Below are 25,287 nucleotides of genomic sequence, written 5' to 3'. Positions count from 1 at the left end.
TCCTTATCTCGTAACTGTCGGTGTTCTGCCTTATTTGGGAGGTACGTGAATGTCCACATAGAGTATAACGTCCAGTAGGTGGAAGCCAACGTGAAGAAGATCAGTGGACATGCGCACTCCCATCATACAAGCCACAAGACGACGCCAGATGCCAGCATGGGGCCGGGAAAAAGCAAAGATAGACACACTGACATGTTAAGGTCAACGTCAGATGGTTACAGTCGAGAGATTGCACAGTATTTCCATTCCACAACTGGCGATACTCGCAGACGGTTCTGACAGATCGAGAAGGTGGATGTTTCCCCAGATTCTCCCCGCGATGCCCAAAGATCGTCATCTGCCGGCACAATACGGGAGGGAGCATTGCCTCTCCTAGCATTCGTATCCAGTTCATCTGCCCAAAAGAAGGTGCGAATAAGGTGACCTGAAAACACTCAGCACTGCCAGACCGACTTCCATCACGTGGTCACATGGCGGCTGGCATCACTGCAACAGTCAGCATCATTTGTACGCCCCGCGACGAGAATCCAAACCTCTACTAGATCAGGTACTTTTTTTTCCCCATGTCTGCCGGTGATGAGAGCCGGAGGACTGTGTCTCTAGCGTCGTCCCTCCAGCATCCGTTGGCCAGGACCTGGCGACTGTCGATCTCCGGGTCACCAGATCTCTGCGTTGGCAATTCGATCACATTGCGGATGTTCCCTTGCTCCTCCTGGAATCCCGAGATTACGCGCTGACAAGTCATCAATTCAGTGACTTCTTAATATTGCTTAGCGACCTTCCCGCCGATCTTTTACGATTTTATGCTCCCCCTCCTTATTATTTTTTCACATCACACGCCCGTGATCCGGAGCAAGCAGGATACCTTGTCCTCGGGGCCCCAGTCAATGGATTCTAATCCTGGGAGATGATGGAGATGATGATGATAGATCTACTTACTGCTGTCCTGTTTCGACGATGAGGTCAGCCTTTCACATTCACAAATCTGTCAGTCATGAGCCTCCGTCCCCTACATGAGGTATACTAGGTATACTGCAGATTCATCCATTTCTGGATGCTTCCTCCGGGCTTCGTATTCCAGGTCCAGGCCTGTCGATCAGCGCCAATACCTCCCACCCCCCCCCCATGTACTTTTTTATGTCATTATGATCGCAATTTCATCCCATTTAGGTAATCTATCTTGTTCCATTATCAGGCCTTCAACAACTATCCATGATACATCACTGGGTCTGACTGACACTTTCGGCCCGCAGCTTTTCTTTTTTTTTTTTTTTTTTTTTGCTCGGTCACACGCTCCTTTCAACCTCCTTCCCCATATTATTGTTGTAATCCTTATTTTGACATACTCGGGCCCTTCTCCCGCAGGTGGCGCTGTATGTGTGAGTGTGTGTGTTTGCGCTGGCGCTCAGCCTCAGTGTTCGAAAGCAGGCTCTGGGTCGCATTCTGTACATTCATCCGCGGAACAGCAGGTCAAATGCCTCTCTGGCTTTGCTTTGTGGCGAGATGGGGGAGAGGTCTAGCCTTATCCTCGCTGTTCTACTTGCCTTTTTTTTTCCCCCTTGTTGATTTTGTAGGCGCCACCGTGTGCATGTGCGCGCGCCTTATCTCAATGCAGCTCTTTCTTTTGCCCTGTGGTTGGTATTTCATATACGTGGTTTTGCTGGTACGCGGATGGCCACTGTATTGATGCGCATGTCAGGGTAGGTGGGCATTGTTGGCCCTCGGATGGAAAGGGGGCGGGTTTCACAGGTGGTGGAACAATGAACGAGGGTCCTCACGTGCTTCATTCGCTTTCATCCTCGGTTTGGTCTATGGACTATGGACTATGGACTATGGACTATGGTCATGGTTCAGGGTTCGGGTGTTCGATCTTGGTGCTGACTGGGCAGCGGTCATATCTCTTTCTTTGACTATGGATTGGATGCTCTAATCATACAGGATGCTTATTACAAGGTACTAGTTGGGAAAGACTGGAGATGAAAGATAGCTTGCAGAGAAGCGGGCTTTAGTTCAAGGACCCCTTGGAGTTGTCTTGGATGCGTCGCTCCCAGCCCACGATAGCAGGCTTCAAGGGACCGGAGAAGAGCGTCGAGTAATCGGTTCCTGGCACTCCTTTCCTGCCATCCACATTAAATAGCTTCAGGTGACGCACGATGGTCGCGATAATGACGCCCAGATTAACGTAGGCGAACTTCTCTCCAATGCAGCGGTGGCGGCCAGCGCCAAAAGGCAGGTAGGGACTGGCAGTGCCCTTGGACACGCTGCCATATCCGTAGTCGACCATCTCTCCTTCTTCCTCCTTGTCAGGTTGGTTCTCCCAACGGTGTGGATCCCACCGGGTTGCGTTGGGGAAGTATTCATCACTAAGGGCTGTTACGCCTGGTGAGGCGAGTAGAACACGGTCTTCAGGGATAACGTAAGATGTGCCAGGTACTGGTAGCGGGTTCTTCACCTTGCGCATGATCGAGTGGATGGACGAGTGGATTCGTAGAGTCTCCTTGATGACACTTTGGAGGAGTGGCAGCTTGTCAAGGTCCTGATACTGCAGCGGCTCGAAGACCCCGTTCCTGTTGCTGAGGCTGGTCAACTGTTCTTGATAGAGCTCTTCAAGCACTTGAGGCTCAGAGGCTAGTCGCAACATAATCCAAGAGCTAATTGAGGAAGAGGAGTGTTGCCCTGCCATCAACAGTGTGATCATCATGTGAGCAATCTCTTTGTCCGGGACCGGCTGTCCGTTCTTGTAGGTGCAGTGCATCAGGTTCCAGATCATGTCGGACTTCTCCTCGTCTGGGTTCTTGCGCCGTTCATTGATGATGTCTGTGTAAATCTCCCTCATCCGAGCATGAGCAGCATCACGCTTCCGGTTGTGCGGCAACGGAGCCCAAGGGAGCATAAAGTTGATGGGGCTGAACCCCTTGTCGAGATCGTGGTACAGTTCAGCGAACTCCGCAGTAAGCTTCTTGCGGACCTCCTCGCCCTGCAACGCGCGTGCAGCAGTATAGATTGTAATCTCAGCCATGGCAGCAGGAATATCAATAACTCCACTCGCGCCGTTGAACCGTGGAGAGTCCCGGAGATAGTCGAGGGTCTCCTTTTCAATCAGCTGAACGTGTGACTCGAGCGCCGCTTGCGTGAGGCCAAACTTGATGAATTTCTTTTGTTCCATCAGCTTGGAGTTAGGGCAGTCGTACACAACGTCGGACCCGAACACCGGGGTGGTGAGAGGGCTGTAGACCTCTTCCGCGCTCACGTCCTTGAGTTTGCCATTGAGGATGAAATCGTTGCCTTGAACGCCCAAGTATACGGTTGTCTTTTTGCCCAGGAGCACGAAGGTGAAGATGTCTCCGTACTATTCAACCGCTTTGGTTAGTATTCATTGGCAATCGCATATGGACAGTGGCTGACCTTTTTCCTGCAGGAGAAGAAGAATGCATAGGGATCCATCCCATAGCTGATTGTGCTTCCCAGGAAGGGAATCCAATGGAAGACAACGGGTGGTTCTTTCTCGTTGCGAACGAGCAATTGGCGCGCGACATTCAAGACTATCGCAACGAGCAACGCTGCGAAAGCGTAGGCGCCTGCAACAGCAAGATATGCCATCCTGGAAGCGACCGTAGGCAGGAAAAAGGACCAATTGATGGGGAAGGTGTTTGTAAAGGAGAAAGTCAGGAGCAAGACATCGAAGGAGTATGTCGTTGTCGGCTCATGACTGTCTGAAGATTAACACAAACAGCCTTAGGCGCCACGACCTATTAGATATCCCTCCCAAGATCTTACCCCTGGCACTGAGCTACATCGGTCCATCCACTGCAATGATTCGCAAACACTGTTAGCAACGGAAGGAGGCATTGCTCACGGTGGTTCCTGAGCCGGATCAGACCACTTGGAGATCCTTTGGATAAAGTGTCGAACCATGCAAGGCTCCAGTGATGTTGACAGTCACTCTGGCCACTCACAGCTGTGTCTGGAGCATTTAGTGGATTGGGGGCAATCGCTGCCATCGTATTGGATACGCCCGCACATCATTGGACCATTTCTTTTTGCCTGGACCGGGTCTCCAAAACTGACCCCTTTTATCGTCAGCATCGCCACTATATGGCTTCAACTGTGGATGCCCTAGCTTTCGAGAGCTTTCTGCTCGGTTCACTTTGAAACAAACAGTCAACTGGAGTATAGACATCACGACTCAAGATGAGTCATGATGATGGCGACCAGCTTTTGACTCAAAGATGCCAATCCAGACAGTCATTCGCCTGCCTTACTCTTTTGGGACTAGCTGTCCCGTGAGCTCCACCCGCCGCCCGCAAATATACATCCGCTCCGATACCTGTTTCTTGCCATGTAGTTCACCAGTCTATTCATTTAATCCTACAGCAGCTCAATTCAAGGCATTCCAACATGAGCAACGCACAAACAGGGAGCTCTGCGGGTGCTAGCTCTGCTGCCGGTCAACGACCAGTGTCCAAAGCAGAAGCCTCGAACCCGCGAGAGTTCCAGCTCAACCAGCTCAGAAGACGGTTCCATCCGACAGAAACCAGCAATGACGATGGAACGACGTTGAGTTTCGGCTTGGCTCCTTCGGATCCTGACTTTCCGTTTGATATGGACAAGCTTCAGTGTATCTTGCATGTTCCCGGGACATTTCCGGCGCAAGGACGGCCGTCTATCAAAGTCACCAATCCTGAAATGGGCAGTGCGTTTCAGGAAAATATCTCGAGAGGATTCGATGATATAGTCGATAGCACTATCAGAAGTGGTAGTCGTGGGACTTTGCTCAGCTGGATGAACAGTCTCGATCGGCATTTGGAGCGTTTGCTCACTACTACGGAACGGGGGCCTACGTTGAAGTTCGTGCCTAACGTGGGCGGCAAAGGGAAGCCAGAGGAGCAAAAGCTAGTGTCAAAGATGAGTTCTCTAGCTGTGTCTTCTGGGAAGAAGGCCAACTCGACTCAGGTTGAAGCAGCGAGCCCTCAGCCTCCGAGACCCGTATACACCGCGGAAGAGAAGGCCCAGGCGGAGAAAAGAAGAACAGTTGAGACGAAGCAACTTGACGCTCGTCTGGGAAGGCTGCCTCTTTTTCAAAAGTCCAGCGATGGTCTGTCGTTCGTTATTCCAATCCAACCGACTAAGCTAGATCGTCTGCCTATTTCTGTTCGCTCCGTCAAGACAGTGAAGCTCCTAGTGCCTAGCCTGTATCCTCTTGAACCGAGCACTGTTCATTTGCAGGGCATTGATAGCCCAGAAGGGCGTGCTGTGGAAGCTGGCTTCTCGCAGTGGCTTGAAGGGAACAAACAGTTGACTCTCGTGTCGCAAGTGAACTACTTGACCAGCAATATGCATAAATTCGCCAAAACACCGCTGAAAGCCCCTGAACCAGCTCCTTTGCCTGTGGTATCTGATGATATAGTACCCAGCGAGCCTCCATCTCAAGCAGAAGGAGTGACATTGGAAGATAAACCACACGTTCACGTTGTGCCCCGCCCTCCTGAATGGGCTGTGGGTGATAACGGTAGTGACACTGACGACTCAGAGATGACTCCGTCTGAGGATGAGTTTTCTGACGACGATGAGGAAGAAGGCGGGGCTCCCGTTCCAGATCTTCCGGAGCCTACGACGACCGAGCGTGGTGTCGCCCTCTCTTTCCCTTTTCTGGAGCTCTACGGAATCGAGCTTTTGGAGCTTGTAGGTCTCTACATCACCATAAAGTGCGATCGATGCAAAGAGCAATTGGATGTCAGAAATATTCCACAGATCAGGGACAAGAGTGATGAGTTGTCTCCCAAGATCGAGAGTTGCAAGAAATGCGCAAATACCATGAGTCTTGGTAGGTACACCACATGTCGTCAATATAGTGTATGAATCATTGGAAGTTAACATGCCTCCAGGGTTCCGTCGACAGCTTATGCATCCTAGCGCCACTCGTGCGGGCTATCTTGACTTGGATGGGTGCACAGTCGTGGATCTTCTGCCTAGGTAAGTTGGATCGGATGACAGCTTACACATTGCGCATCAAAAACGCTGACAATCTCCGCAGTAGCTTTATCCCGACCTGTGCGGAATGCTCAACAGCGTTTCCCGCGCCTGGTGTTGTCGCAGTTCGAGGCGAAAGTGCCATGGCGAATTGCCGACAATGTCACCGCAAAATGGGTATGTGTTGGATCGCGTAAACACAGACCAACCGCTTACAACTACAGTCATGAAAATTCCCGAAGTCAAGTTTCTGAAAGTGGGGTCGGCAGCATGTGAGTCCCCCATAAGATGAATGTTGACAGAATGCTGACAGCTATCGGACAGATTCATCTCGTTTCCGCGAGCCTCCACGGAAGAAGGTAATCCGCTACAATGATATCTTTCCTCTGAATTTGAATTATGCTAATCGTTATCGACAGCCCAAGGAAGTTCTCGGCATCGTTGCTGGTCAAGAATTGCCTCGTCGTGGCCGCTGTACGCACTACGGCAAGAGTTATCGGTGGTTCAGGTAATACCCGTCATTCAGGTGCTTCATTGATATTATCTAACAATAAAATAGATTCAGCTGCTGTGCGAAGGTCTTCCCTTGTGATAAGTACGAGCACATCATGCTATCTTCCCATGTCAAAGCTAATATAAGCAGATGCCACGATGCCGCTACAGACCATCCCAATGAGCATGCTAACCGTATGATTTGGTATGTGCCCTCAATCCTGACCTAGTCTACAAAGCGATCCTAACGACTACAGCGGCTTTTGCTCACGAGAGCAAATCTACCGGCCCGAAAATTGCGGAATATGCCGGGCAGTGCTGATTGGCAAAGCCGGTAGCGGATTCTGGGAGGGCGGAAAAGGAACGAGAAACAGAGTACTCATGAGTCGGAAGGGTACGTACAATCTCCTATGATTGTTTGTTTCTTATTTTATGGGTGACTGACAATTGATGTAGATCCACGTAAATACAAGCGTCGTGGGGGAACAACACCAGGCGGTGCCAGTTCCTCGAAGAAGTAGTAGACTAGCGACACGATGAATGAAAATATATTCCCACATGGAAAATGCATATATCCTTTGTAGAGAACCTATACAAGGAGGATGAAGTGTAGACTTTTGCACAAATACCTCATAATATCACCAAGAGACCGACACTTGTCCCAACTTAGCTTTACCATAGTAGACCAGACAATATCGCCTGCTGACAACCCATAATTGTCATACAAACAGCCGTCAACGATCTGATAAGATAGATAGACGGATAGACAGATAACCCACGAATCTGGCAAAGGAGCCCTGGAAGTGAGTCTCAATGACAACCTATCCCGGTCTTTGATATCTGTGTTCTCATACGAACTAAACAGCGACTACTTCAACCAAGCCAAAAAGAAAAACAAATCAAAGAAATGAATAAGCCACTACTGTACTTTAGCTAGAAGCTACTGGCATGAGGAGAGAAAAGAAAAACAAAAAAGAAATGATCAAGCTCCGATAGGGGGAATCGAACCCCCGGCTGCCGTGTGAGAGACGGCGATGTTAGCCACTACACCATATCGGATTCTTGTTGAAGAATACAACTTTTTTTGCCTAGAAGAGGGGTAATAATCACTACTTAGAATACTCCTGGGTTAGTCTTCTTATGGGTGGGCTATATAACGATTTGCGAGGGCACATATGCATACAGTTGAGGATTCCACAATCTTCACACTTGCCGAACATATTGTATGTGTCTTTCACTGCAGGTACTATGTATTATATAGATGCTATCGTCATATACTTCATATCAATCGAATTATCCCATTAATTGATAGAATAAATCAAAGACTCGATAAATAACGGATTGGTTACACAGTATCCCGAATCGTTCTTTACCTGAAGTATTGTCTGTTGTTTGGTTTCAACTAGTCCAGTCCAATCCAGTACAGTACTAGTACTAGTAAATCCAAAGAACAAAGAACATGGAAAATATAAAAACTAACAATCAATGTACTTGGCAACCTGGCCGAATTGTACACCATCCCCTTCAAATAACTGTCTTGCAGTTCTTGTACTAAGAATTAAAATAAAAAGAATCAGACGAGGTTACCACGCAGAGCCTGTTCCCTCTCAAGTGCCTCAAACAGCGACTTGAAGTTGCCGGCACCGAAGCCGCTGAAGTTGTGGCGTTGGATGATTTCGATGAAGACGGTTGGGCGGTCCATTAGGTGCTATATCAATTCATTAGTATATTGTGTAGATTATTCAAGTGGGAAAACGGTGCACATACCTTGGTGAAAAGCTGGAGCAAATACCCGCCCTCGTCGAAATCGATGAGAATGTCAAGGTTGCGGATGGTTTCAAAGTCCTCGTGAAGGACCAAGCCCGTCTTCTTGAGACGGATCTTGATGTCCTCGTAATACGTATCGGGGACCTTGATGAATTCGACTCCGCGTGCCTTGAGGTTGGTGATGTCCCGGATGATGTCGTCGGTCAGGAGTGCAATGTGCTGCACACCGGCGCCGTTGTAGTAGTCCACATATTCCTCGATCTGGGACTTCTTCTTGCCGACGGCGGGCTCGTTGATGGGCATCTTGACGACTTCGTTAGGAGAGGCCATGACGATGGACTTGAGTGCAGAGTATTCACTGTCATCTTATGAGTTTACTGTTTCAGAGGAAAAGTATGTGGATAGTATGGGGTCACTCACGTGCAGATGTCCTTGTCGTCGACAGACCAGAAACGGTGGAAGCCAAGGGCCTTCTCGTAACTGTTGCGTAATGGTCAGCACGCCCTCTCGTGAAAGAATAGGTTGTTAACATACTATTGGCAGACACGGTCCATCTCATCCCAGTCTTGGTTACCGACGCAGTGGTCGACACGGTTCAAATATACACCGGGCAAATACTTGGTGATAGGGTCCTCGGGCCCATCCTCAACACGATACCCGGGCAGAAACGCGCCAGAATATGACTTGCGCTCCAGAAGGGTGTGGGTAGTCTCTCCATACGTCTGGATAGTTGCAACCCGAACGTACCCGTCCTTATCTTCGAGGCTGCGTGGCGCAGACACAATCTTGGCACCGTTGGCCACTGCGGCTTGATATACTGCGTCGACGGAGTCAACTTCGAAGGAGACGTCCTTGACGCCGTCACCGTGCTGTTCGAGGTGCTCGTGGATCTCGCGGAGCTGCTTCTGCTCTTCAGGAGTGAGGAGTTCCATTTGGTCGAGGGAGCGGAGAGGAGAGGTCAGGACGAAGGTGATGTCGCCGTTGCGGACGACGTGAGAGCAGATGGCACGGCTGCCGGTTTCGAGGCCGCGATATGCAACCCGCTTGAAGCCCATGCGTGTGACATAATATGAAGCGGTGACTTTGGCGTTGCCGACGTACCAGTGGACGTGGTCATACCCCTTATAGCTGGAGATATCGGAGGTGGTAGCGGTAGCTGGTTGGGGGGAGGGAGGAGAGGAGATTGCGCTGGGTGCCATGGTGATGGGAGTGTATGTTGTATGAAGAACAGCAAAGAGATTCTATAATACTTGGGTATAGAAGAGAGGTATCAAAGGGAAATATTATGTATCATGAAGAGGAATGCGCCTGGCTACTTAGGGTCTACTTCCAGAGAGGTGAAAGGGGTCCCGGGACCATCTTTATAAGTCCGGATGAGGGCGGGCCTCCTGACACAGTCAATAGTTATCGGGAGGGTCCGTTTCCAGAAGACAAACTCAGTGAATCGGCCATGAATCATAATTACATTGTTTTGGGAAAGAGTAGAGGATAAGCAAGCAGTAGCAGCTTACAGGACGCCAGGATAGTAAACCAGCCGGGCCGGATGTCGTCGGTTGACCCCGGAGAAGCCCGGCTGTCGGCGGGTATTTCGACTCCCACGGAACATCCGCTGCCTCGTTTACATCATGAGAACATCCACTCCGATGCATGCGGTGATTGCCACGGTCCCTGGTTTTGGATCTAGTTATAAGATAGGCTTTGATAAGCTCCGTCCACATGGCTCCGCGGACTATCGGTGAGCGTAGGTTAACTCAAATACCAACGATTGTTCACCATTTTCGGTGTCACCGATAGCAAGCATCCTCACTACGAACAATACCTTATTATCAGCTACATCCCCTTTACCTCAATATACATTCCAAAACTACAGATAACTCAATATTCCAAAGTCCCGCGAAGGCGATAAGCAAAATGACCCCAAACCCAACGGCTAAACCCAACCTTACCACCAACGACTCCGCCGTTCTCCAAGCTCTTTTCGACGCTGAATCCTCCCCCTCCAACTCTATCACCATTAATTCTTCTCTCCCCGCCTATCCAGCCCACCTCAACATCACCCCAGAACTCCTCCAGACCCTGCAATCTCGCGAGGTCTCTATAATCCGTACCCTACAATCCGAAACCACCTTGGACATCTCAACCATCCAACAAGCGATTAAGGATCTCGATACCCTTATCGCCCAACATCCGACTTACCCATCCGCATACGTCAACCGCGCTCAAACTCTCCGTATTCTAATTGACAAGACCAATACTACCACTGAGAGCAGCGGTCAAGACAAGGACGACGACAAGATCTTTGCTCCCGAAAACACAGAGCCCGCATCCACATTACTAGCAGACCTAGGGAACGCCATTACGCTAGCGACGCCTCGGTCGCCTGCTGATCCGGTGTCGACGGTCCAGGCGCGCTTGTTGGCGGATGCGCATACGCATCGCGGGTATTTGCTACTTAAAGCGGCGAGAGTGAAGAAGGAGAGGAAGGAGGGAGAAATCATTGGTGGCCCGGAGCAGTTGCGTGCCGTGGAGCCGGAGCAGTTGGAGGATATGGCTAGTCGCGATTTCTTCTTTGGGGGCAGGTATGGAAATAAGGTTGCACAGCAGTTGGCAGTGCAGACGAATCCGTATGCGAAGATGTGTGGGGCGATTGTGAAGGAGGCTTTGAGGAAGGAGGTTGTGGGTGATGATGTGGTGAAGATTTGATTTATTTGCTCAGATTAGCTGATTTGGGTGCTTTGGTGGTGTGCAGTTTCGTTTTGGATGCTTGTTACAGTCGTGTCTTACAATTTGTCAATTTTGTCTCACATACCCAGATGAACGCGGATAGATGTTTTAAACTCTCCATTCGGCTATGACTGAATACTACTACTACACTGGTATCTGAAAAATGCCTTCGCTTTTCGTAACTTCGTCGAATCAGTGCTTAATGGTCGTCCTTGCACATTGTGTCCACGGAATTGTTCGGGTTCCGGAAATGCCTCTGCAGCGGTTGCCAGCTGTGTGCGTTGTATTGTTCTTGCACTTTCTGACAGGTCTTCAGGCCCCATTCAGACACGCCGACCATGAGACAGCTATTAAGGAATTAGCTGATGTTGACTTGAACTACAAGTTTGCTTACCTCTCAAACATAAAGGCCATGCTGCCGTCGCCGACCTTTTGCGGCTTCAAATCAGCATTGCTAGCACCTTCAAAGGCGTCCTTGTCCGGACCGTGGGCGCTCATCACATTGTGCAAACTGGCGCCCGCCGGTTGAAAGCCTCCACCAGTCTTGGCATCATAAGCACCGCAGATCAAACCCATAAATTCAGACATGGTGTTGCGGTGATACCATGGCGGGCGGAATGTGTTCTCCGCCACCAGCCAGCGGGGCGGGAAGATAACAAAATCGGCAATGGCAGTGCCGTTGTGGTCGGACGGGCCAGTGAGGACGGTGAAGATGGACGGGTCCGGGTGGTCGAAAGAGATAGAACCGATCGTGTTGAAACGGCCCAAATCGTACTTGTAAGGGTAGTAGTTTCCGTGCCAAGCAACAATGTCGAATGGGGTGTGGTTCTGACGGGCGGAGAAGAGCGTATTGTTGAACTTGCTGTACAGACGGAATTCGGATGGCTCTTCCTCGTCTTCAAAGTAGGCAACCGGCGCTTGGAAGTCTCGCGCGTTGGCAAGGCAATTGGATCCGATGGGTCCCAATTCAGGAAGCTGGTAGTGGCCCTGATAGAGCTCACAGATGTATCCCCTCACCGGTCCTGCCGGAAGAGTCACGCGGTATCTGTAGAGCATTAGTCAAAGTTCTTCTTCAAAACTGACATGTAAGTCTCCGTTCTCACCTCACACCACGAGGAATCACGCAGATCTCATTGGGCCGAACCAGGAGGCGTCCCAATTCAGTCTGGATATCTAGGACACCGTGCTGCGGCACGATCAAAAAGTCGCCGTCGGCAGAGTAGAAGGCTTCCTTCCCCATGTCTTTGCCCGCAGCGTATAGAATTATGCCCAGGCCATGTTTGAGAGTTGGATCACCGGCACCAGCAACAAGGTGAAGACCGTGGACCCAGTCCACAGTCTCATCCAAGTCGAAGGGATCCCACCGAAGCTGGTTTGGAATGTGGTGAAGCTTCTGTGTTTCGGTGGTCATGTGGGTGTGGTATGAGTCGCCATCTTCGGCCACAAAATTCTGGTGAGCAGCCGCGGGGAGGATTCGGTACACCCAAGTCTGTCTGTTCTCATGTCTAGGGGCAGTAAAAGCTGTCCCCGAGAGCTTCTCGGCATAGAGCCCATACGGCACCTTCTGTGGCGAGTTCTGTCCTATAGGCAGAGCTCCCTTGACAGCCTCCGACCTAGTAGTAGATATCAGTCAGACTTGACATCGACAAGCGCCACCCAGAGACCCCTGCTTCCTAGCACTCACTCATGGTACGAGTCAAAGCCGTTCTGGTAGGAATATGGATCAGCGTGTTTGAAGTTAGTGACGGGCATGGTGGGTAGCGGTTCAGTGGTTCAGTCTCTATGACTGCTTCACTACACAAAGCGTTCCTGAGCCAAGGAGGTTATATAAGAGTGGATTAGCTTGTACAACTCGCACGCTCTCCCCTGGTCATGTGCATGGGTGGCGAGGGGCAGCACGGGATTGGAATGCGCCATCGGCAAGGCCACCAAAAGCCATTCAATTTCCAGGAGATTCGCGGGATTCGGTGTTCCTGGAGCAAATCAAGAAAACCGGGGATCTGCGGGGGTGCGGAATTGGGGCCGGCGGGGAAGCTGAACTGCCCGCGCCGGCCGGCAATAAGCGGGCGCGGAGTCCATTCCGCTGCCCTCCTCTCCTCCATCGGAACCCCTCGAGGGGTAGTTGTCACAGGATTCGTTTTTAACATCGGCATCGCAGTTGTTTCGGTGTTGCTGCTGGATAGCTACTGACTACTTGCATTTCCCTTCTTTTCATCATTTCTCCCGTCCTTAACCGCCTCCCTCCTCATCATGGCTTCCTGGCTGCAGATCCCCAAGAACTCGCCATTTTCGTTGGCGAACATTCCATTCGGTATCATCACCTCTGCGAAAGCTCCCTCGCGCGTAGCAGCTATTGCCATCGGTGACTATGCGCTGAACCTGAACGCCTTTGCTTCATCCGGTGGCTTCTCCCAGCTGCCCGCGATCCAGCCCCATTTGAACGTGTTCAACCAACCCACCCTCAATGCCTTTGCAGCCCTGGGCCGTCCAGTTCACCGTCAAGTCCGCGAATACATTCAGTCCGTTTTTCGCGCAGATACTCCTTTCCCTCAGGTCTTGAAAGACAATGACTCCCTCCAAAAGTTGGCCCTCCTGCCGCTATCGGAGGTGACCAACCATCTTCCCATGCAAATCGGAGACTACACAGACTTCTATGCCGGCCTCAACCACGCCTACAACCTGGGTGTCTTGCTTCGTGGACCAGACAATGCTCTGCAGCCCAACTATAAGCACCTGCCAGTCGCATACCACGGTCGCGCCTCGTCCATCGTGGTCTCAGGCACCCCCATTCACCGTCCCAACGGTCAGATCCTGGCCAACCCTACCGCAACTCCCAAAGTCCCTACCTTCTCTCCTTGCAAGAGACTCGACATTGAACTAGAGATGGCTGCTTTTGTCAGCACTCCTAATGATATGGGCAAGCCCGTCTCTGTCAACAACGCTGAAGACCACATCTTCGGCTTGGTGCTCATGAACGACTGGTCCGCTCGTGACATCCAGGCCTGGGAATACGTTCCTCTGGGACCGTTCAACGCCAAGAACTTTGCGACCACCATCACCCCCTGGGTTGTCCTGATCGATGCTCTAGAACCCTTCCGGGTTCCCAGCCTGGAGCCCGAAAACCGTGAAAACGTCCTGCCTTACCTGCGCGAGAAGCGCACCGACAACGTCTTCGACATTCCCCTCGAATTCGAGATCACCAACCAAGGTGGCCAGCCTACCACTGTCTCGCGAAGCAACGCCAAGAACCTTTTGTTCTCCTTCCCTCAGATGCTGGCCCACCACACCATCACAGGATGCAACCTCCGGCCCGGTGACTTGCTCGGTAGTGGAACCATCTCCGGCACGGAGCCCCAGACACAGGGCAGCTTGTTCGAGCAAACCAAGGGCAAGGAGCCTCTCAAGCTGGCCGATGGCTCGGAGCGGATATTCCTCGAAGACGGAGACACCGTCGTCCTCAGAGGCAAGGCGGGCACAGAGGGCAACTACGTCGGATTTGGCGACTGCAGTGCCACCATTCTCCCCGCGGTGAAGCTGGAATTCTAGATTGCAATTAGCAAGTCCTAGTCCCTTATCGCACGATCGCACGTCATGAGTCCCATTGCCTATTATATTCCTCGATACTGATATGATGTGAATGTGAACCCAACAATGACAAAATTACACTCAAAAGAGATAAGAAATCCTGGTCCAGACCGTTCTTCCCTAATAGTCCGCGGAGCCACGGAGCCAATTCAAACTGTAGACGTAACATCCAGATCCAGACCCACCAAACCCGAACATATACTTAAAGTCAGTCCAAACCTACATAGATAAGAAAAAGAGAAAGAAAAACTATGAAACCCACCACTTCAATCCCAAAACACACTTATCTAGCCCACCCCTCCAAACCAAACCTCTCCCTATCTCACTGCTTATCACCAACCCTAAACTCCTCCGGCGTATCATCCTGACACCTCCAATGCGCCCTCCTAACAGCCTCCACCTCCTCTAACCTCTCCCTCACCCCCTTAATAACCGGAAAGTTCCCCAAATCCACACCCACTCTCTCCGCCCCCCAAACAGCAGGCAAAAGACACACATCCGCCAAGGTAATCTCATCCCCAACACTATACCTCCCCGCCGTTTTCTCCGCAATAGCTTCGTACGCCCGGAACCCATCCTCTACTAACTCCTTCGACCATGTCTCCCTGTCCACGCCGAGCGGCGCTACCCGCTTCAGGATCCGCATGTTCGTGACCGGCTGCACGTCGCAGGCGATGATGTTAGCTAGGGTACGGACTGTTGCGCGCGCGGTGGTGTCGGAAGTGGGTGGGAGGAGGGGGTGTGCTGTTGGGTGGGTTTCTTCGAGGTATTCCAGCGCCGCGAGGGACTGGGGGATTATGATTGTTTTTCCATCGTTTGTGTGTTCGGGGTTCTCGATGATGAGGGTGGGAACGCTGGCGGAGGGGTTTAGGGATGTGTTTTGGGTATTGTGATGCTCGTTTTTGAGTAGGTTGATGGGGATGGAGGTGTAAGGGATGGATTTTAGGTTGAGGGCGATGCGGAGGCGCGCGGAGCAGGAGGAGCGGAAGTAGGTGTGGAGGGTTATGGTTTGTTCGGGCATTTTGGTTTTGTAGAGATGTAGATGGGTAGGCTATGTAGAATGTAGTTTTAGGCTTGTAGCTTTGTAGGCTTGTAGCGTATAGCAAGTAGCAGTAGTTGTAGCAGCTAGTAGGCTAGTATGTGGATTATATGGGTTACAGCTACCATTCTATGTACGTATTAGGTTGCAGCGGAGGTGCGGAGGGCTTGGACCGCTGCGGGGTGTGTGTAGTACAGTACCTGCGTGTGATCATTCTTTTACACAATATATCCGTGTTACTTTGGGGGATATTGCCTGTATCCATTATATTCGTGGTGGTAGTTGGAATCATATGCATCTGCTAGTCGTATACTGCGGAAGCGTTCCGTAGGGATGGAGGCCCGGGCTGGGAGCTACGCGCGTGGGTTGCCGCGTCTTCCCGAGGAGTCACTTTGTCCAGACAGCCGGGTTGGACAAGGATATTCATGGGCATTATAGTGTAAATCGGATTTTCACACAGAATCCTCTTTTTGTGAATGAAGGAGTGGGGGCGCTGCCGGGTCCCGAGTTCGAGCTGCTCGTTTCTTGGGCTTAGTTGACGTCACGGCAGTCATGTTTGCCTGGTTCGAGGATCTGTTCTAGACAAGAGCTAAAATCTGGATCCCAGAGAGCCAAAACGGTTAGGTTTGGCATACCCCTGGCATACAGCGTCGCATTCAGCATAAAGTCTGATAACCAAGATGGTGCTGGTTTGTGCAGACGATGACATAACATGCAGCGTATACGGACCTCGCCGTAGCAATTCTCGATGACACCATGAGCAGCAAATACCGACCATCTTTGACACCATTTCGATCTTGATAGTGAGATTGGAATTCCAGCTGTGTTTGGCTGGCTGTCCAATGGGCCGTATCTACGGAGGAGTATACGAGGTCAGCTGTCATATCTCTGTCCTTTGCCCGGCTTGGTGAAAGGGCTCGGGTATTTTCAGGCCTCCGCCCGCGGCAATCGGCGGGTATTTTGCGGCTCCCCACCAGTCTGCACCCCCCTTTTTCCCCTTCCCACCTGCAATATCCGCTCCCAGCGAACCTTTGATACCCGCCTAATCTAGCCCTTTTCTAGCCAGCCAAATATCCGGGTCTCTTTATTGCAACCTCAATCTTATCACGAAAATGCTATTGGCCGGGCCGCTACGCGTTCAGTAATGGAAGTTAGGGGGCCGTCCCGCAGCGGAGACGCCTTGAACCGGGCATACCAGCGGACCTACAAGGCCTGTCTCTCCTGTCGTCAGAGAAAGGCAAAATGCGATCTGGGAACAGACTCGGAAGGTCTCCCATTAGGACCGCCCTGTGCGAAATGTCGTAGAGAACAGAGGGAGTGTGTGTTTAGCGAGAAGAGGGCGTGGGAGAGGACAAACAAACGAGGTGCGCGATGCCAACCCCTTCCGGCATTACTATCAAGATGATTGACACCGAGTAGGACCGTCTGAAGAAGGCGTCACGCCACCTTCAATTATACGCCGAAGGCTATCAGCCACTCCCAGACGTAGCAGAGACATCCCGGACGATGTACTTCAGGTGGTTGATGACAGCCCGGTTCGTGATAATGGCAAACGCGGGAATAGCTATAACAGCCCGCAGCAGCCATACAGTTCCGAGAGACGCCGTGACCGTCATCACTCCACGTCTACCTTGGCAAATTCCATGATGCGTACCGTGGTCTCAAGTGGAAACGATGCGCTTAATATTCTCTTCGAAGCAGCAGCAGTTCACAGCCAAGAAAACAGCTCCAATAGATCCGAGACACAATCACGAAATACACAGACTTCAACGGCACAAGCCAGCGACGTAGACCACTCCGGTGATCATGCGCAGACTATGTTTGCTGCTGAGGCTATAGCCAAGGCAAAGCGTCCAGTCAAACTTTCCCCTGTCTCGAAAGAGGTTCTCGGTGTTTGGGAGACTTGTCGCTTTGTCAAGATGGGGTGGTTCACTTCAAGAGAAGCAGTCACGTTAATTGATCAGTTAGTGCAGATATGTAGACGCGCATTTGAAAATTACTTACAATGCCAGGTTTTTCAAGAATATGACACCGCTATCCCCGATCTTAACAAACTTTTATGCGGACCACAATAATCACCATTGGCTCGTGACACGGGACCCTGTCTTGTGCTGTACAATCTTGATGCTTTCATCACGATACCATGTATTGCCAGGGGCTGGCGGCGAGTCCAGAAACTTCTTCATTCACCACCGACTCTGGCAGCATTGCCAGCAGCTGGTGGTGCGGCTAATCTTTGGCCAGGAGAAGTCGTCTCACACTCGGATAAGGAGCATAGGCACGATCGAGGCTCTCTTACTGATGTCAGAATGGCACCCTAGGTCTCTCCACTTTCCACCCGAGAGCGATGGATGGGATTCCGACTTGGTGCTGGCCCCAGAGCACCAAGAATCGGAAGGTTCATCGGCCGACAGGTGGCTCGAGGATATGATCGAGCCAGCCAAGAGATCAGATCAAATGTCATGGATGTTGCTTGGCTCTGCTTTATCGCTTGCGCATGAGCTTGGCATCTTCGAGCTGGATGACAAGAAATGCGACTACACTTCCGTATATGAAGGGTCTATATCTGATGACCAGATCAAACTCCGCAGGCAGCGCGTACAACGGCTTCTATACGTATATATCAACCAGCTAGCCTGGCGAATAGGTTGTGTATCACTTATGCCACAGAGCCTAAGCCATGCTATTGCAGGTCGACAAATCAGCAGGGCTTTGAGCCAACCGGGAGACGAGTGGCTAGCATTTATGGATTCCTGGATGGATCTTACAAAGCTGGCGAAATCTGTTACTGATACGTTCTTTCCTTCCGTATCGTTTGCGCGACAGCAGTTCCATAGTGGAAGGTACATCGACTTGTTGGATCACTTCCGTACGCTACTTGTCAGGTGGAAAGATGATCATCTCCGGCCACAAGGTAGGCATCGTCTCTTGAGATTAAGCGGTCTTTCGTCTTACTATTGTCGATGATGTTAACTTCTTCCAGTTCTTAGCAAACACTTTTTCGATATTCTATTCATTGAGTATCATTTTGTCCGCGTCTATACCCATTCAGTAGGGATGCAGGCAGTTGTTGAACGTGCCGTTGCAGACAGTGAACCAAATGCGGAAGACGTCCGGGCCACCAATATTGATCCGATCGACTATGAGTATATCCAAGAGGTTATTGAAGGCTGCTGTCAAATACTACAAAAAGTGGCTCAACTGGGTGAAACCGGGGCTCTGCGTTTCTCCCCCGTCCGAATCTTCCTTCGAGTCACTAGCTCCTCCATTTTCCTGATGAAGGCTCTTAGTTTAGGGACCCGGCCTGCAAAGCTCCGTGAATCGCTGGACATTCTCGATCGCAGCGTGCAGGCGCTTAAGTCTAATGCGCTCGATGACATTCATTTAAGCTCTCGGTATGCTGCTCTACTAGAGATGCACGTATCGCGTTTAAGACGCAACCTGTTGGCTTCTTCCAAATCGGTGAAGCATAACCATAGAGCAACTACGCAGCCCTCAATGGCGCCTTCTCACAGCATGGAAAGCGACAACGGCGCAATTATGGGCGTCCCTGTGTCGCAGAACGTGACAGACATGAACTTCATTCCATCATTGAGCGGCATCGCCGCCGACGACTGGCTCTCGTTGCCGTTTGATCCGTCGATGGCACCTTTCGGTATCAGCACTGGTGGACAATTTCCGGCATATGAAGGAGGGGCATTGAACTTCATCTGGAACCTGCCATCATAGCATTCTTGTAAATAGCAAAATCAAGGAGTGCGGGATCACTTCTGGATATTAAAATAGCACTTTTTTTTTTTTTTCTCAATGCACGGGGCGTCACTTCCGCCAAACAAAGCACAGGAAAACTTTAACCTGCATATCCCTGCTTGGTTTTTCTTCTATTGTCATCCCGGCGTCTAGAGGTCCTTGCCACAGCCACGAAAACCAGGGCGCGGTCTGTTTGGATGCCCGGATGGGACTTTTCGGGTGGTTATCTGCACGTGACTGCGACCCCCGTCCGAAGTCACGTTTCCCGGCGAAAAAAGCCAAAAACTTACTGTCGCGATCCGCCATCCTCTCCGTCCCGGACCCCAGACTCTGTTCTTTAAAGACAGCATCCAGCTTGTCACTCCGACCTCAACTCCTCCATCCTATCCCGATTGCCCCTTGAGGCTCATCACCCGACTATCGATTATCTCATTCCCAGCGTTCCGACCCTCGTCCGGATAAGCTTGGAGTCACCTTCTTTCGACCTACACTTCCTTTGATCCGTGCAGTTCGACCAGTACAGCAGGTCTTCGAGCTTACGACTCCACTCGCCTCCCTCCTTCTTCTCCGGTCCTCTCTTCTTCCTTCATATTCGATATGGATCACTCCAGAGATCCCTGCCCCTGGGTTGCTCTTAGCGACTTCGGTGGTGCTTTCTGTATGGGTGTACGTCACTGGTTCTCCCAATCGATTGTGCTTGTCACCAAAGGGTAAAAGCTAAATTTACTCTGTCTCTATAGGCAATTGGTGGTGCTGTCTGGCACGGTGTGAAGGGTTTCAGAAACAGCCCCTACGGAGAGCGTCGGATAGGTGCCATCACAGCCATCAAGGCTCGTGCGCCGGTTCTCGGTGGTAACTTCGGTGTTTGGGGTGGTATGTTCTCGACGTTCGACTGTGCGATCAAGGGTATCAGAAAGAAGGAGGATCCTTACAATGCTAGTATGTTTCCCGGTCTATCCGTGAGGGATGGCTACGATGTTTCTATGCGCCTTGGAATTTGGAGTCATATCTAACGATCCACTTTGCAGTCATTGCTGGTTTCTTCACTGGTGGTGCTTTGGCCGTTCGTGGTGGTGTCAAGGCTGCCAGAAACTCCGCTATTATGTGCGCTGTCTTCCTGGCTGTCATTGAGGGTGTCGGTATCGGTTTCCAGAGAATGATGGCCGACAACACAAAACTAGAGGTGAGATCATCCCCCGCATTTGTCTCTGATGTCGTGTGGCCACTCGACCTGCAAAGGCTACACCTCATCGCTGAAGCTTATTGAGTACTGACTTGCCACTGCTTTAGCTTCCTCCTGCCCCTCCGTCCGGCGACAAGGCCGTCGCTTAATTTACCAATCGCTTCACGTTAAGACCTACGATTTCCCCGCCGTTGTCAGCAATATTGCCATATTATTTATATTCCTCCCTCGTGTCTCTCTTCTCTGGTGTTGGCTGGGTCATATCATTTCAGGATGCATGGTATAGAGGTTTTCGATTCATGCTTCGATCCCTTCTCTTAAAAGATGTGTTTTTGAGAAAAAAAGGGTTTTGCCGGCGATTTTGGATTGCACAGCCTTGCATCCTTGTGTATTTCTGCTTTGTCGGAGGCGAACAAAAAAAGAGACGTCTCGGCACTCATCTTCGGTTCTTCCAGAGATGTATTTTCATTTTTTCTTGTACATTAACATGCAAATCTTACAGGTGTAATGTGATATCCTTAAAACTTAACTCAGTTCATACACTACTTCAAACAGGAGGAAAACCTCAGCCGGAAAACACTCGGGGATCTAGAGGCGACTAATTACATCCATCATATTATGACATCTCCGCCATACCCGATAAGCTCTCGATGTGCCCGCCGATCTAATCCATACTAGCTTTGCCACGACAAAACTATATTCCAACCCGGGGTTGGAACCGGAACTTGTTCCCTACTAGACTACAACAGGATGGAATCAAGCCATGTCCCGCTTCCTCCGCCAATGACTGATCGCCGAACACGAAGTATTCAGCATGTTCCCTGGGACAAGCGAGGCGGGGAGATGTTCGTTCGAAAAATCTGTCCTCGCCGCTTTTACTATGGCCAGATGACAAGATAGGATGCATTGTGTAGATGTGACGAAAGAGTTGCTTGCCATGGGTGGTTAATGTGGCCGGTTACGATGGGGGATGTAGTACGCTTGAAAGCAAGTAACAATTGTTATGCTGTTGCGGTGAAGGGGCTAATGACAAATGCTGCGCGGTCAGGGTTGAGGATCTGTTCAATTTATTGATAGTACTTTGTAGTGTAGGGCATTATTTTGCATGGTTGGCATCGGTAGTTTTCGGGGGTTGGATGTCGGGTAAAACGCCAGCTTTATTCGGCGATATCAGATCCTAGGTTCGGGTTTGTGCTCGGGTGTAGTATATGGCAGTCGGAAGTGCATGTGTATATTGGCGAGAAAGAGAAAATGGAGGTTATAACTTTTGGGAACTTTTCGGCGGAAGTATATATTTATTGAGCAGGTCGACTTCAATTTACGTCCCAGTGAAGCAGTTGTGCTATGATATTGTTCTTTGTGGTCGGTATTTAAGTGTTTAGGGAAGGGGGAGATTGCCAAATATATGTTTATAAACTACTTATTAGTTTATAAAAGCAAAAAGATTAGCTCAGAGCAATACGTTATTGAATGCATCATTATGATACTCTTCTACGTAGTCAGGGCAGTATCAAATATTTATAGAGATAGAAAACAAAAAAGAAACGGTTGAGCTCCGATAGGGGGAATCGAACCCCCGGCTGCCGTGTGAGAGACGGCGATGTTAGCCACTACACCATATCGGATTACTTGTTGAAAGGAGGAGTAAAATGTGTCATACAAGCCACCACAAAACTAGGTACTAGTCCAACGCCTTTTGGAGCATCGTGTTTCATGTCCCAATGTCTGTTGTTGCTTTTTCAATGCTACATCCCACCTCTCCCTTCTTCGTAGACTACCTACATCTTTTTCGTAGAATATACACCAACCGCGGAAGAACGATCAACATTCTCTACAGATCGAAAGTTGGTCGGACTCATAGTTGTGGTAGTGAATACTGATAGAGACCCCCACACAGTAAATCTTGGATTTTCAGAATACACCTGAAACATGTTACAAACAAGTCAATGCTCAAGCTCTCAAAGCTCTCTCTCTCTCTTTCTCTCTATCAAAAAAGCTCTATATAGAATCGGGAAAGTGAATCTGTCAAATCGGCGGGCGAGAACCAGAGGCTCTTAATCCCCACAAGACCGAAGCTTGGCGGTTCTTGCTCGATCGTCACGTTCCTCTCCTCACTTTTCCCTCGTGTAATTCTTTCCCCCCTCCCCTTCTTCCTTGCCTGTCCATCTGCAGCTCTTACTGCGTCCCCGACGCCCTACCATACCACTGTGTCATCCCTCTTGATTGACGCAGCTTCTCCAATCTTCTAGGGTCATGCATTGAGCTGCAGTAACCCAGTGAATGCTCTTTCTACTACCCTCTCCATTGAACGCGTCCCTTTAAGTGTTACCATATTCGCTACGCCTCTCTTTTCCTGGCTCGACCCCCCGCGTCCCCGTGAAACATGGAAGAAGGCGCGTCTTCTCGTCCGACAGATACCCCCGAAGGCTCTGCCGGCGGTGATGATCACAATGCCGCCTCGAGTGCCGCGAAGAACCCGGCCTTGAAGGATCGGAAGTGCCAATATTGCCATCAAGCGTTCACCTCTTCGTCCCTCGGTCGCCATCTGGATCAGTTCCTTTTCAAGAAGAAACCAGACGGTATTCATGATGTCGAGGAAATCCGGCGCATTCGGAGCGGTATCACTCGCCGACAGGCCCGTACCTCGTCTGGCAGACGCGATACTCCCGAGAGAACAACAGGAAAAGGCCAGCAGGACTCCTACACTCCGGGCGATTCGGGGTCAAAGTCACGCGATGGCGCGTATAGGATGATGTTCAACACGCCTACGTGGCATGCGACCGGTGTGATCAATGATATACCCAATCCTAGCCAGTCACAGGATACTAGCTCGTCTCATTCGCGCATTGCGCCCTCGCAATCACGCACTGGGCCGCTCCCTTTTCCGGATAGAGGTGGCTCGAACAACCCGGATACTATGAGGGCATTGGAGCTGGCTCTGCGCGAAGTTCTGGATAATATCAAAGCTGCAACGTATGTACATCACCTGGCATTTGCTAACTATGCGCTTGTATTCGACAGCGTTGGTAGTCTATGAGCGATTGGAACGCTAATTTTTATATACTTGATAGTTCCAGAATGCGTCCCAGACTCTCCCCGTTCGATTTCGATATTCAGGCGCAAACCTTCCCTTCCCTCTGCCTGCAGTTGCTGCCCCCGCCTCCTAGTCTATTCGCAGCAAGTCCGTTTCCGTCTCCATCATCATTCCCACTGCAGCCCCCGGGAGTGGAGCATCTGGATATTGTCCGGCAAGCGCTTCGTGCTAAGATCGATCAATGGCAGTCGGATCAGCGCACCGCCGAGTCCAACAACAACTCCCAGTCCGGAAGACCAAGTCTGGGCCTAGATTCGAGTATGATCAGCCGGAGCGCGCAGCAGCACGAAGACCTAAGTCTGCGGCACTTGGAGCTGGCATTCAAGCATTGGGCCTCACTGCCGACAGATGCAAGAAGAGACGCATGGCAGCTTGAGATCACGCGCGCATTCGCAAGGGAAATGGAAAAACGAAAGTCGCTAGATGACCAGCTCGCGCGCGTCCAACAGGAGGCAAACCAACTTCGTGCCCAGGTAGAAAGACTAGGCTCCTGCCAATGGCCCAGGGAATTCGCGATCTTCCCCCCGGACACGCTCCCGCTCCCACGAGACGTCGCCCGAGAACTCGACTCCAAGGAGAGCCAAATCAGCCCTACGGCCTCTCGCTGGGACTACGACAATGTTGTCGCGAAATGGAAACGAGTCGTCATGCACGACAGAGGCATGGGCCGCGTCGGCATTGGCTATGCCAACAGCATGCAGGATGAATATCGCAGCGCAGAACCCAGACACCCACCCACTACCACCGCACCCGCAACCACCAGCGACGATCCAACCCGCTCCAGGATGTTGAACCCTCCGTCGGCACTGAGCCCCGGCCCTTCCCCCTCAAACACAAGTGGTGGACCTTCCGCGCCCCCAAGCCAGCAGACCTCGCCCTATATGCACCAACATGACAGCACCCGGAGTCCCGATGAGGGCCCGCAAGCAAAGCGGCCTCGCCTGATGAACGGCCACCACATCGAGAACCCTCCGCACGCTCCTGACGGCGCACCTGCTCCTACTGGCCCTACTCCCTCCTCTACTTCTGCTACCACGACAACGGCTACAAACCAGGGGCCTGCTCCCGCTCCTCCCTCCACTACTTCCTGGACTACCACTAGTGCCCAACCGTCCGGTATACCCTCAAACCCGGCCAACCCTGCAGGTCCCACGCCTCCGCCGTCTTGCTCCGGGTAAGGACTGTCTTTGGAGTCCAACTGGACATATCAAAATATTCTTCGGAGTCAGCTCCAGAGTATGAGTATAGCCCGTGAACAAAGAGGAGCGAGTACCGCCATGTGTGCGCGTGTTCATTCGATCAATGTGCTGCTGTTACATACGATCTTGGAGATCTACCAAGCTAGTTACCAAGGGCTCCAATTTATCGTGAAGATTGGTATTGGGTTACAATACAACCTTATGTTCCATACAAGATTTGGGAGGAGAAAGAAAGTGAGAGGGGGAGAGATCTACCATACACTCTCTGCTGGATGTAAATATCCAAAATGGCATCACCGCTGCATGTTCACTTTTCTCCATCTATTGCAAAAAGACAAAAATAATCTTGGCAGAGAGTAGTTATCTAATGTGCAAATTACTATAGCATTATGTCACACCGGACTGATATATATTAGTAAGGGTACATGTGATAACATTACACAATTTTCAGTAAGAAATAGTATGACCAACTGGGTTCGTAGGG

At 50.8% G+C, this 25,287-nt stretch overlaps 10 protein-coding genes and 2 non-coding genes across 12 annotated transcripts; 6 read left to right on the top strand and 6 right to left on the bottom strand.

Annotated features, from left to right (window-relative positions):
• Positions 1-2,005: 2,005 nt before the first annotated feature.
• AtWU_06533 (cytochrome P450) lies at positions 2,006-3,973 on the bottom strand (the record flags this gene model as incomplete). The annotated part of the gene is made up of 4 exons (XM_035501642.1): positions 2,006-3,349; positions 3,406-3,709; positions 3,778-3,807; positions 3,957-3,973. The coding sequence occupies 4 exons, from the start codon at positions 3,971-3,973 to the stop codon at positions 2,006-2,008; spliced, it is 1,695 nt and encodes a 564-aa protein (XP_035357535.1).
• A 425-nt stretch (positions 3,974-4,398) lies between these two features.
• AtWU_06532 (uncharacterized protein) lies at positions 4,399-6,983 on the top strand (the record flags this gene model as incomplete). Its single annotated transcript, XM_035501641.1, has 10 exons — positions 4,399-5,824; positions 5,886-5,973; positions 6,035-6,147; positions 6,195-6,242; positions 6,295-6,329; positions 6,390-6,478; positions 6,530-6,565; positions 6,614-6,667; positions 6,720-6,856; positions 6,919-6,983. 10 exons carry the CDS (start codon positions 4,399-4,401, stop codon positions 6,981-6,983), a joined length of 2,091 nt encoding a protein of 696 aa, XP_035357534.1.
• A 466-nt stretch (positions 6,984-7,449) lies between these two features.
• Positions 7,450-7,521, bottom strand: AtWU_t166. Its single transcript has one exon. It is a non-coding gene; the product is annotated as a tRNA-Glu (tRNA).
• A 514-nt stretch (positions 7,522-8,035) lies between these two features.
• On the bottom strand, positions 8,036-9,428 carry AtWU_06531 (4-hydroxyphenylpyruvate dioxygenase family protein; the record flags this gene model as incomplete). The annotated part of the gene is made up of 4 exons (XM_035501640.1): positions 8,036-8,170; positions 8,230-8,587; positions 8,650-8,709; positions 8,764-9,428. The coding sequence occupies 4 exons, from the start codon at positions 9,426-9,428 to the stop codon at positions 8,036-8,038; spliced, it is 1,218 nt and encodes a 405-aa protein (XP_035357533.1).
• Positions 9,429-10,140: 712 nt separating this feature from the next.
• hmgX lies at positions 10,141-10,932 on the top strand (the record flags this gene model as incomplete). Its single annotated transcript, XM_035501639.1, has 1 exon — positions 10,141-10,932. The coding sequence occupies one exon, from the start codon at positions 10,141-10,143 to the stop codon at positions 10,930-10,932; it is 792 nt and encodes a 263-aa protein (XP_035357532.1).
• A 220-nt stretch (positions 10,933-11,152) lies between these two features.
• Positions 11,153-12,705, bottom strand: hmgA (putative homogentisate 1,2-dioxygenase (HmgA); the record flags this gene model as incomplete). Its single annotated transcript, XM_035501638.1, has 4 exons — positions 11,153-11,300; positions 11,348-11,998; positions 12,057-12,566; positions 12,638-12,705. The coding sequence occupies 4 exons, from the start codon at positions 12,703-12,705 to the stop codon at positions 11,153-11,155; spliced, it is 1,377 nt and encodes a 458-aa protein (XP_035357531.1).
• Positions 12,706-13,203: 498 nt separating this feature from the next.
• Positions 13,204-14,499, top strand: fahA (fumarylacetoacetate hydrolase FahA; the record flags this gene model as incomplete). Its single annotated transcript, XM_035501637.1, has 1 exon — positions 13,204-14,499. The coding sequence occupies one exon, from the start codon at positions 13,204-13,206 to the stop codon at positions 14,497-14,499; it is 1,296 nt and encodes a 431-aa protein (XP_035357530.1).
• A 361-nt stretch (positions 14,500-14,860) lies between these two features.
• maiA (maleylacetoacetate isomerase MaiA) lies at positions 14,861-15,559 on the bottom strand (the record flags this gene model as incomplete). The annotated part of the gene is made up of 1 exon (XM_035501636.1): positions 14,861-15,559. The coding sequence occupies one exon, from the start codon at positions 15,557-15,559 to the stop codon at positions 14,861-14,863; it is 699 nt and encodes a 232-aa protein (XP_035357529.1).
• A 1,162-nt stretch (positions 15,560-16,721) lies between these two features.
• On the top strand, positions 16,722-19,306 carry AtWU_06526 (putative C6 transcription factor; the record flags this gene model as incomplete). The annotated part of the gene is made up of 4 exons (XM_035501635.1): positions 16,722-16,941; positions 16,997-17,540; positions 17,590-18,491; positions 18,561-19,306. 4 exons carry the CDS (start codon positions 16,722-16,724, stop codon positions 19,304-19,306), a joined length of 2,412 nt encoding a protein of 803 aa, XP_035357528.1.
• Positions 19,307-19,924: 618 nt separating this feature from the next.
• Positions 19,925-20,659, top strand: AtWU_06525 (protein transporter TIM17; the record flags this gene model as incomplete). Its single annotated transcript, XM_035501634.1, has 4 exons — positions 19,925-19,993; positions 20,068-20,266; positions 20,356-20,510; positions 20,618-20,659. The coding sequence occupies 4 exons, from the start codon at positions 19,925-19,927 to the stop codon at positions 20,657-20,659; spliced, it is 465 nt and encodes a 154-aa protein (XP_035357527.1).
• A 1,404-nt stretch (positions 20,660-22,063) lies between these two features.
• Positions 22,064-22,135, bottom strand: AtWU_t165. Its single transcript has one exon. It is a non-coding gene; the product is annotated as a tRNA-Glu (tRNA).
• A 758-nt stretch (positions 22,136-22,893) lies between these two features.
• Positions 22,894-24,782, top strand: AtWU_06524 (uncharacterized protein; the record flags this gene model as incomplete). The annotated part of the gene is made up of 2 exons (XM_035501633.1): positions 22,894-23,483; positions 23,582-24,782. 2 exons carry the CDS (start codon positions 22,894-22,896, stop codon positions 24,780-24,782), a joined length of 1,791 nt encoding a protein of 596 aa, XP_035357526.1.
• Positions 24,783-25,287: the final 505 nt, after the last annotated feature.

Source organism: Aspergillus tubingensis (genome assembly GCF_013340325.1).
Source record: "Aspergillus tubingensis WU-2223L DNA, scaffold_8, whole genome shotgun sequence".
NCBI lineage: Eukaryota > Fungi > Ascomycota > Eurotiomycetes > Eurotiales > Aspergillaceae > Aspergillus > Aspergillus tubingensis.
Note: the sequence above shows the minus strand (reverse complement) of the source record. Positions and strands in the feature narration are given on the sequence as shown.